At 47.0% G+C, this 11,631-nt stretch overlaps 1 protein-coding gene and 1 pseudogene across 1 annotated transcript; one reads left to right on the top strand and one right to left on the bottom strand.

Moving 5' to 3' along the window:
* The first annotated feature begins 520 nt into the window (after positions 1-520).
* On the top strand, positions 521-1,201 carry ATP6V1E2 (ATPase H+ transporting V1 subunit E2). The gene has a single exon (XM_045883783.2). It carries the CDS (start codon positions 521-523, stop codon positions 1,199-1,201), a length of 681 nt encoding a protein of 226 aa, XP_045739739.1.
* Positions 1,202-8,623: 7,422 nt separating this feature from the next.
* LOC123850518 (small ubiquitin-related modifier 2-like) lies at positions 8,624-8,917 on the bottom strand (annotated as a pseudogene).
* Between the last annotated feature and the right edge of the window lie 2,714 nt (positions 8,918-11,631).

Genomic DNA, 11,631 nt, shown 5'->3' on the forward strand with positions numbered 1-11,631 from the left:
CTGCCTTCAGGCAGCCTTCCTGGATTGACTCCTGTCTGACCATGAGTTTCTTAGAATTCTCCCCAGCCCTCTCCAACCCCAAATGGGCCTATACTTCCTATTTCTGTATTAATTTGGCATTTTATCCCTTCAATTTGCTATATGAGTCTTAAGCCATCACTGTCTAAAAAACTTCTGGACTAAGTCTACCCTAATTTTTTTTATTATTTAATGACAAAAAAGTGGTGAATGTAGTAAAGGTAGAACTCTGAGAGCCCGGGTTCACATCTCTCTTCTTATAGGGTATGACCTGGGATAGGTTTAGTTTCCTTTCTGGGTCTCAGTTTCCTCATCTGTGAGATGAGCAGTGAATAGATGGTCTCCATGATCCTTCCTTTTAGACTCTGACTCTCCTTCCTTCTCTTCTGCACTCCATAGTTGAGGAAGTGGAATTCTGGAGTCATTCCTGAAACTCTGCCCTAAATCAAAGGAACCAGCAGGCCTGCAAGTTTTCTCTCTACCTCCCTTTCCAGGAGCAACCATGGCCCTGAGTGATGTTGATGTGCAGAAGCAGATTAAGCACATGATGGCTTTCATTGAGCAGGAAGCCAATGAGAAGGCAGAAGAAATAGATGCCAAGTCTGAGGAAGAGTTCAACATTGAGAAAGGACGCCTTGTGCAAACCCAACGACTGAAGATTATGGAGTATTATGAGAAGAAGGAGAAGCAGATAGAACAGCAGAAGAAAATCCAGATGTCCACCATGAGGAATCAGGCAAGGCTGAAAGTCCTGAGAGCCCGAGATGACCTTGTCTCAGAGTTGCTGAATGATGCAAAGCTGAGACTCAGCAGGGTTGTGGCAGACCCAGAAATCTACCAGGGGCTGCTGGATAAACTAGTGCTTCAGGGTCTGCTCCGACTGCTGGAGCCCGTGGTAATCGTACGCTGCAGGCCACAGGACATCCTCCTGGTGGAGGCTGCAGTGCAAAAAGCCATCCCCGAGTACATGATAGTCTCCCAAAAATGTGTGGATGTCCAAGTTGATCAAGAGGTGCACCTGGCTATGAATGCAGCTGGAGGTGTGGAGGTCTACAGTGGCAATCAGAGAATAAAGGTTTCCAATACCCTAGAAAGTCGACTGGATCTCTTAGCCCAACAAAAGATGCCTGAAATACGAAAAGCCTTGTTTGGAGCCAATGCCAACAGAAAGTTTTTCATATAAGCCTCTGCCAAATGAAGCTCATGTTGAAGTGCTAAGCCATTAAAAGCATACGTTATTAGGGCAAAGGAAACTAGTCATGTTTCCTCTTCTTTGTTGCTTTGATAGGATTCTATCTTCTTACATGAAATACCCTTTTAATAGCTAAAGGCATTATATTTTGCAATGAAACTTGGAAATGCTTAGAAATCCAATTCTGGTTTATCCATACATGCTGCGTCTTCTGGTCAGTTCAATAGTCTAGGTTGAAGGGAGTAAAGACATCTGCTCTTTAGCTTGTCCTTCAGTTGAGATGTGAAGGATCTCAGTGGTTTGTGGGTTTGAGTACTCTAAAATTCTTTAATATTATTTGAAGTGTGTTTTCCTTCTTTTGCTTCAGCTTTCTGTATTTATGTTATTTAATGAAGTTTAGCGATCTTTTGTGTGTGTGTATAGGGCCAACTTCATGGGCATGTGACCAGAATAGTCACATAGGGTTCCATGAGCAAAAGAGCCCAATGCTTGGGGTTTAATGCTCTACAGCAATGACTTGAAATTCTTAGTTTTATCTTTGAAAATGTGTTTTATAAGTGAAGAATGCTGGGACTTTGGAGCATATGCCAGGCACTTGGAGCCTTAGCTCATGCAAGGTACAAAATACCAAAGCCTACCCTCCTCCCTGGGATGGATTCTTGGCCATTCATTTCCCAGCTTACTGGTGCCTTGAGACCCAGCCTTCCCCTCCCTCACCCAGTCAACATTGCTGCTTTCTGCCTTTGGTGAGGTCTGGGTGTGCCTGCAAGGAGGGTCAGGGATGTGTGCATGCTCTGCAGAGTCTTAGAGCTGGACACAGTGGTGGCCATCTCTGCCCAAGAATGGCAGCTCCATGGCACATTCAGCAAGTGACTTGGTGAGGGTGAGTTTCTTGCCTACCACATACTGAGCACATCCTGGTGTGGAGGTTTAAAGACCCTGGGATTCACCTGTCTGCTATGAGTGGGTTCAGCTGGTCTACTGGAATGGGAGCTATTTGGCTTGACTTCCCTGACCCCAGCCAGGGCATAGCACATAGATGTGGGGGCTGGTGGGAAGTAGGACCCAGCTATTGTCAAGCTTGCTGGGCCTGAGTCTCAGGTTGGGAACATCAGGACCTTATGAGGAAAGTATCCCAGCCCCTCAGACAGCTCAGTGCCTAGGGGGACTTATGCTCATTTCTTTGGCCAGTTTGAGACATCTTCCAAGAGAAGCCAAGAAATACAGATTGTGTAATTTTGGTGATTCTCCATATGGGTATTTCACAATATAAAGATAAATGGTAAAATTCATGTTAATGATTTAAAATTTTAATTTTTATTTACTTAGCCATTAAATAGCAAATAAATACAATGACAAGTCAAAAGAGAGGCTGCAGAAGAAAGGAAAAAGCTTTATCTTTTAGGACTTTTCACTGTACTTTTCGAACAAAGGATTCCCACATTTTCTTTTTGCATTGGGCCCTGTAAATTATAGGTTGCTAGTTCTGCATGTGTATGCTGATTTACAGTCTAATCTATGGCCAAGTGTGGTTTATGTATTAAAATAAAGGTTTTTTGAAGAAAAGAAACCCCACGCCACTCTGCCAAAGACAAAGTTTGGCTTACGTGGTCAGGAACAGAAATGTTGTAAAGCCCAAACACAAAGTAGGAGACAGGTTATTAGAAATCAGGGTGTCTCACAAAGCCTGGATATAGGAATCTCTTATGGTCTCAGGAGAGGGCTGGGCCTGGGACTCCGAAAGCCATCTGAAATCCTCTACCTGGCTTCTTCATCTTTCTTTTAGGAGTCACTTTCTCTACTGCACAGTTTCAACGGTAGAGTATACATGCCTCATAAATTTACATTCTAAGGTTTTCATGGTATAGTTCCAGACACGAACTTCTTCTCTTACAATTCCACGTTCCTGAGAAGGAGTCCATCTGGCCCAGCTCAGGTCAGATGTTCACCTTCGGTCCAGCTGACATCTCAGAGAAAGGGGGTCCGTGCCAGCTAGACAATCTCTGCAAAGGGTGTCTTCTGTGTGGGTCTTTTTGAGCTGTGAGTCCAGTCATTTACTGAACATTTTCTGAATGCCAGTAATGAGTGAGGCCCTTTGCTAGCTGCTGGGCTGCAAAGAATACAATCGGGTCCTGTCCTTTAGTTATTGACACATAAACAGGTGAGGCTCATGTAATGGTAATGATACAAGGTGCAGGTGCCCGCCTAGAGCTGTATAAGAGGTACTGTGAGAATACGGTACAGGAAGAGAAGGTCACAGAAGGCTTCTGGGGTGCTGGCTGCTTTAGGCAAAGGAGGTGGGGGAAGCATATGCAAAGTCCCTGAGGTGTGAAAAAGCAAGTTGTGTTAGAGGAACTGCGCATAGTTCATTGTAATGGAGTATGAGGGATGTGGGGGACGTGACTACAGATGAAACTGGAAAGATGGACAGAGACTGATTATGAGGTGCAGTGGGCCTTGCTCTGGAGTTAGGCTAATTCTGCTGCATGGGTGATGAGGGCTCATTGAAGGACTTTAAGTAAGAGTGAAACTATGAGAGCTGGACTTTTAAAAGATTAGGCTGGTGTCACTGTGTGTGGAAAACACATTGGAGGGACAGAGAGGTTGGAGGCAGGAGCCCTGTTGGGGCTTATTTACCAGCCCAAGTGGGAGACGATAAATAATCGATGCAGCTCTTTTGTGAGATAGGTCGGATTCTTTAACACACAGGCTGGAAGAGACTAGAATTAGTGAGTTATGTCTTACCCCACTCCCCTGCCCTGGGGACAAAGAAAGAAAGAAAAGATAAAGAAAGAAAATTCTTTCCCTCATTCAGGCTTGAGGTTTTCTGTCAGTTTTGCTTCATCTTACAGTTTTTTCTTATGAGAGTGTGCTTCCCCTCAGAGTCTTCCCCCTTCTCTCATTCCAGGCCCAGCAAAGCCTCCCCTCCGCAGCTGCCTGAGCCCTCAGCTGCCTCTCTTCCTGGGAAGCCAGACCCCACTTCCTGCTGTAATCCAGGAGTATCTGAAGCCCCTTGGCTTGCCCCAGTTCTGGCCTTCTGAGCTGCCCTCAATTCATTACTGGGGCCCCTGACATTAATTCATCTCCAAAACAGCTGACAGGTAGATTTTATGAAGGTTTTTACGGGAAGTTGAGGAGAGCTTTACAGAGTGCCTGTGGGGCCCAATTACCCTAAGCCTCTTTTATTGGATTTTATTTTATTTTTTTAAAGATCTTATTTATTTATTTGAGAGAGCCAGCACAAGTGGTGGGGGGAGGACAGGGGGAGAGGGAGAACAGGCTCCCTGCTGAGCGAAGAGCCCGACAGGAGGCTCCCATCCCAGAGCCCTGGGATCCTGACCTGAGCAGAAGGCAGACGCTTAGCCCACTGAACCACCCAGGCGCCCCTCCCTAAGTTCCATTTAAACATCTCTCTGTTTTTCCAAACTTTTCTTTCGCCCTGAGCTGCCAGATACTTTCTCTTTCTCCTCAAACTTCTCCTCCTCAGCCTCTCAACACCTGGGCTCCAGTCTCCTCCATCATAATGTCCCCTCAGCAAAACAAAAGCTCGTGGCTAAGGGAGCCCTGCCCTCCCACAGTCCCTGGTTACAAGGACTCTACAGTCCCCAGTGAGGACTCTTCATGCACCACCTTTATTTACTGTTAGCTGCTTTTTCTACTCAGCCCATCTTTTTAAACATCGCTCCTTGTGAGTAGGGACAGTGGGACAGTGTTTTGATTCTTCCTTCTTGCATTTCCTGCTGCCTTGTTATTTTAGTGCTGATCTTGGGCGTGCACAGCACACATAGTAGGTTCTGAACAAACATCTACGGTTGTTGCATTCTTTCCTGGCCTGGCTCTGGTTCCTAGATGGAGGCCTCCAGAGTCTTTTTCCTCTTCGACATAGATGGTGCCATAGCAAGAGGCAAGTATGTGAGATGGGGACCAAGGGAAGGCTGCCAGGACTATAGTCCAGGGATGGTGCTTGACAAGAAAATCCTGCAAGATGGTCGGAGCCTGAGCTCCAGCAGGACTGCCCCCCGCCCCCAACTCCCTTCAGTCAGGCCTTGGTTACCTCCCAAAGGCAGCTGTGGGTTTATTGCTTTGCTTCCCTCCCTGGGAAACAAATGGGAGGGGCTTTGCTTTGGACCCGGGTGCAAAGAGGGACTGTGGAGGGGCTGGGTCCTCCTTGCGGGCCTCAGCCACGGGAAAGGCAAACCTTAGCCTTCAACACTAGCCCTGACCTGTGGGGTAGGCTGCTTGTCACCATTCGGACACCTGCACTCCTGCAGGGGTCTTTGCTTTAGAAATGCTTGCATGGGGCACTTCCGGTTAGTTGACTGGTACAAACGGGGTGCCTGGCTGCCTTGGTCAGTGGAGCGTGAGACTCTTGATCTTGGGGTTGTGAGTTCGAGCCCCACGTTGGGTGTAGAGATTACTTAAAAAAATAAAATAAAATCTTAAAAAAAACTAAAACCAAAAACAAAAGTACACACACTCTTTATTAGTGTTAACTATCCTACCCTCAAGAAGGCGTGTACCTCCTGTAAGCTCCTCGGTCCCTGTGAGCCAAAAGGAGCAAACTGTTTGAACCACAGGCAGGCACAACCCTTCCCCACAGCGCTCCTCATTAACACTTCGTCCCAAGGTGCAAGGGGAGCTGTTTGCGCTGGAGACAGAGGCTGTGCGGTGGGGAGGGGGGCGGGCTGCTTCTGCACGCTCCTTCCCTGCTGGGGGAAGCTGAGTGCCCACCAGAGCCAGGCCCTGCCCTTCACTGAGGCCTCTGCCCCAGGGACCCAGGAATCCTGTTGCCAGGGGTCACATGGTGGAGGGAGAGCCTACATTTAATTCTAATCCTGAGTTGCCTGGACAAGCAGAAATGGAGGGGATGTTTGAGCATGTGCTAGAACCTCAGAGGAGGCAAGGAAAGCAGACCAGCAGATTAGAACATGCTGCAGGGCTTCCTCTTTGATTCTAGGGTCCCAGGACCCCTGGAAGTAGGTCAACAGATCTATTCTGGGCCAACCACAACTCCCCATGCCTCTGGGGAGCGAGTTCAGCCCTTTGCTGAGCTCCCCTGGGAAATTGCTCAAGGCTTTGCCCCCTTCCTCTGCACTCTTCTGTGTCCTTCCCTGTACCCTCTCCGTCTATTACCTCATCTCTGAAATCATGCCTGTTATTGACGGCACTGGGAAAGGATTGATCTCTCCTCCCGCCCCCACCTCCCTAAACTCGATTCCAAAGCATGATAGACCCTCATTGTCAAAGCACCCCATCCGCTGTCAGAGCACCCCCATACTCCCATACAATCCCACAGCTCACCTGGTGGCCTTTTCTGCAGGACAGCATCCCTTTCCCTGGGCAGCAGGCTACTTACTGCACTTATCCCTACAGACAAGAGGGATCCCAGCTCTGACTGTCCTGGCAGACCCTTGGCCCAGCTCACCCCACCCTCCCACACAGCCTGGAATGATGGAACTGAGCACATTCTTTTGTCACGGGGAGATGAACCCATAGAGGGTGACGTTTGACTCATGCATTCATGTCCTGGTGCTTAGGGAAGGTTTAGAACTCGAAGGATCCAGAGAGCCAGATGCACATTTGCATCTGAAGCTCAGGGGGAACAAGGAACAGTCCAGGGTTATAATCAACTAATGAGACTCCTGGGACTGCAAAGAAAACACCTGAAAAGACAGGGTTGTTGTCGTTCATTTTATGAAAAACTTGCTCTATAGAGGCTCCAGAACTTTGACTCCCTCTAGGACAAACATGTTGGCAAACACAGGGCCATAGCTGCTTTCTGGGAGGATCCTTCCTTTCTCCTCCCCAGGGTGATCTAACCCCAGGGCTTGGTCACAGTGAAAGCCCACAGAGAAGGGGTACCAGTGGGTGACCGCACAAAGCATGTAACTTGAGGGGGCCCAGGGAAAGACTGCGGGCCCGGGGGGCATGCTGGGGATCAGAGTGGGGGGAAGTTGGGTCCATCACACAGCACCTAGCCCAGCTAGCACAGACCAGCTGTTAATGGACTTCTGTGGAAGCAAGGAGGGGAGGGAGAGAGGGAGGAGGGAGGAGAGGAAAAAGTAGAAGCAAAATGCACCAGCACTCAACTGGAAAAGGGGGAACAACAGAGAATATTGGAAGATTCTTGTCTTTCCTCATTTGGAATTTGAGTCCTGGGTTTTCTTTCAGTCAGTTAAATTCAAATCAGTAGACCTCTTATTCGTTCATTCATTCATTCATTCCACAAATATTTACTGAATGATTAACAAATGTCAGGCACTCTGCCAGGCACAGCATCCCTTGCAGTAACTGCCCCAGCTTTCACAAAGGAACATTCTAGAACATTCTAATGTGGCTGGTAGGGCCACAAGTGGGAGGGGTCAGGGCTTGGGAGGGGACACCAAACAAGCAGACAGCTAGTGATTTCCAGGTGATCCAAGTGCCATAAAGAAGTCAAGGGTTTTGGACAGTGAGGCCTCTGCTCAGGTAGCACCCTGGGCACCTATAGCATGAGAAGGAGCCAGTCCTGCCTACAGCAGAGAGGAAGGGTGGGCAGAAGGGAAGGGCATTCTGAGCAGAGGGGACCACAAGTATAAGGCACCAGACAGAAAAAGCTCTCCTGGTTTGAGGAGTAGAGACGAGGCCAGTGGGGCTTCTCTAAGTGAGTGAAGGGGAGAGAGAAGGGTCAGTGTCAGATCATACTGGGTCTTGTGGGTGGCCTTTGAGGAATTTGGATGTATTCTAAGTACAATGGGAGGTCATTCAGGGCTGGCAAGCATAGAAGGCACATGACCTCATTTTTTTTTTAAATAAGAAGTTTATTTAAACATCAAGACAACTTGACTTGAAAGGAAACTATCTAGGACTTATTTCTTTTAGAATAACTTACCCCTGCTTAAAGACAGTTGCCCCACAGGTAACAGCGACATACCAAAAAATATTTAAAAATTATAATTTACAAAATTTGTAAAATCATAAAATTATCCTTGGTTGTACAATGATAAATGAAAAACATTAAAATTCTCCAGTCGAAGAAAGTATTTAAGAATTTCCATATTGTTCTTTCTTTGTCCAACAGTGAGAACAAACTAACTTTCTGGGATATAAAGGTGAGAGCTGAAGGAGCACGCCACTAATGGGAAAAGGGGCTATTTTCATGGAATCAGTATTTTCCCCCACCTCATCTCCCTTTGCTGTCGATCAAAACATACCACTGGCCATTTAGTTAAAAAAATAAATAAATAAAACGCAATATGCTTGTGCACATACACACTTGATGTTCAGGAAAGGAATGGGGAGGGGAAATGGAAGACTAGAGAAAGCTGTACTGTACGAGTCAGGATGTGATGGACCCAAATCACAGTTTTTAACTGCAAATGTCTTCTTGGCCTGCAGAATCAGAGTTCTGGAGTAGAGCAGCAGGTTCCCATTTCAGTAGACACCTCCCGTCTGCTGCTGGGACACAGCCAATGTATCTTCCTCCTCTGTTTCCAATCCAACCGTGCAGGCTTGTCTGTTTCCTTAATTGGCTGCCTGTCAAATCGGAATCTGATCTGCCTCATTGACAAGCCCTGTCGTTCACGATAGGCTTTCATTAGTTTACTAAGTGCTGTATATGCCTCTTAATGTTACAGTGCACCATGGAACCATCCTGCTGGCCACCTTCACATCAACGTGATGGTGGTTCTCAGTCTTGACTCCTGCCTGGGGCTTTTCCTTGGCCATGGGGAGCGTGGAGTCTCCTCGGCTGCCGCTTCACAAAAGGGCACCAGGTTTGCAGTGAGAGAGCCCACAAGCAGCGCCAGGGGGGCGGCAGAAGCGGGACCTGAGCTCATTTAACTGTGTAAAATGCACCAGCTTTTCCGTTAGGTCCCCAGGACAGCACGTGCCCCTCCCCTTCTTTGTTACAAAGAAACTGCTCGGACCCCACAGAAATAGGAAAGCAAGTACGCAGTCATCAGCCAGTTCAGACAGCGGGACAGGTCTCTTTCTAGGCAACGCTTTTTATTTTTCTTTCTCCTGAAAAGCTCCCTGTAGCATTCCGGGGCCAATGACATCCCTTTCCTTACAGAAAGTACCATTAATGTCAGCTTTGTCTTCAGTAGCCAGAACTTAAATGTATTATTTGCACACATCGCTCTATCCAAATTCCCTCCTCCCTTTCTCCTTAGCAGGGACGCTTCCCTGCCATAGGGACTGCGAAACCTGGGCTTAGCCCCACTTCTTAGCGTTTTGTGCTGTCACCATACTTACAGAATCTTCCGGTTTTCTCTTGGCTCTTTACAGCATGTCCCTCTTCTAGACCACTCAACCCCTGTCTCTTCCTGACTCCTCCTGCCTTCTGGAACCTTTCTTCGCCCACTGGGCTCTGGAATCCTCGGACTTGGACACACCCTTGGCCTCTCACCCCTTTGGTTTGTCTCATGTATTTTGGAGATTGGGTTTGTTTTCCTGGAAAGGGAGCTGCCCCCTCTCCTGTGACTTGCCAGATTTTTCCCACCTTGAGCCATGAGGGTCAGTGACCCCCAAGGGGGGTGGAATTGGAGATAAGGTACTGACTCTGGCCCTATAAGAACAGAAAGATCTGGTAAGCAGGATGGCACTGGATATATCTTGAATGAATAAAGCCTGGCTCTATGGAATCATAACCTGGTCTTCCACTGAGTCCCTTGGGCTTTGGATTAGACTCACTCCTACTCTCTCTGGTTGTTGTGTGACCCGCCAGGGTCACATCTCCATCTGTTAAGTGAAGAACCAGGGCCTCATGACCAAGTTCCCTGGGACTCCTCAGACGCCCAGCTTCCCACTGCTGGCTTCACCCACTATTGCTGACCCTTGATCTCCTCTGATCTCTCTTTCCAGGCTTCCTTCTCGTGCTTACCTGGTGCCACACATGCTAGCCTCTGGGATCCCTGCCCCTCTTTTGGGGCCATGGGCAGGGCTGTCCCCTTGCACGGGCGAGGATAAACTGCAAATCTACTGGTCTCTCTCCAACCAAGGGCAAGGCATGTTTCTAGCCTGCATTTGCAGACCAGGTTGGGTGGGTGTGGTGTGGGTGTGGGTGGAAGGGTTTGGAGAGTGGTGGGAGAAAGCTTAGTTAGGCCTTAGGCAGTCCCACTTGGGACACAGAGAGCACCAATGAGGCATCATGCTTCCTGTCTTCAGGCTCTTGCCCACTGGAGACAATCCAGACTTGGATCTCAGTTTGAGGTCTTAATAATAGTGGTTTCTATTCTCTACACAGCACCATGCAGTCCTTCCATAAGGGAATCCGTGTTGTTTATAGGCCAGAGCCCTGGGGTGGGAGATTGCAGGCCTGGGTTCTATTTCCAGGGTTGCCATTCATTGGCTACGTTAGCAGAGTAACTCACCTTTTCTTTTAAGATTTTATTTATTTTTTTGACAGATAGAGACACAGAGAGAGAGGGAACACAAGCAGGGGGAGTGGGAGAGGGAGAAGCAGGCTCCCCGCGGAGCAGGGAGCCCGATGCGGGACTCGATCCCAGGACCCTGGGATCATGACCTAAGCCGAAGGCAGACGCTTAATGACTGAGCCACCCAGGCACCCCAAAGTAACTCACCTTTTCTATGCCTTAATTTTCCAATCAGTAAAATGGTAGAGAAAATGCCTATTCTCATAGGGGTGTTTTGGCAGTGAATTGAAATAAAACAAAGGCAAAAGAGATGCTTATGTGTTCCATGCTAATTTTAATGACTGAACTTTAACTCAGTGAAAAATTTTTATCATACAAGAAATAGAAAAACATTATAGAAGTCAAAATTTTTTATAAATCACATATAATTTTACCATCCTGATACAGTTATTTTCTTTTTTTCATATTTCACAGTGATATTCAAATAATTTTGCATGATATGCCTACCATTTTTCTCCTCATATATAGAATTGCTTGGTCTTTATAAACCTCATTTTCAATGCCGACAGATTCTTTTACCTAATATGTTTTGTAATTGATTTTAACTGTTCAAACAGTAATTGACATTTGAGTTATTTTCCAGTTTTTATTATAATAAACAGTGCTGCAATTAGCACATGGCTTTTTAGTGGAATCAATCTGTATATAGCATTTTGTCTACTTGTTAAATTAATACGCACACTTTGTTGAAAAATTTAAAGATCCAGAGTAGTATAAAACAAATTTAAATCACAGGTAATTGTTCCACTGAGAGATACCATTGTGAAAACGTAGAGTCTGTCCTTCCATTATTTTTCTGTGCATATATTGGGGGGGGGCGTGTGTGTGCATACACATTACTGGCCTATTGGTGCACGCACGGAGTTGCATCCTGATTCCTTTCTACTGTGGCAGGTAGTTAAGAACATGGGAGTTAAGAGGCTGGAGGCCCGGTTCAGAGTCCCTGAGTTTAAATCCTGTTTCTGCCACTTGCTCAGTTAAGCCCTTTGGTTAAACTCTATGCCT

The sequence above is a fragment of the Mirounga angustirostris genome, unplaced genomic scaffold (assembly GCF_029215605.1).
Source record: "Mirounga angustirostris isolate CCGP_5_RB_7025 unplaced genomic scaffold, mMirAng1.0.hap1 SCAF_10, whole genome shotgun sequence".
NCBI classification, from domain to species: domain Eukaryota; kingdom Metazoa; phylum Chordata; class Mammalia; order Carnivora; family Phocidae; genus Mirounga; species Mirounga angustirostris.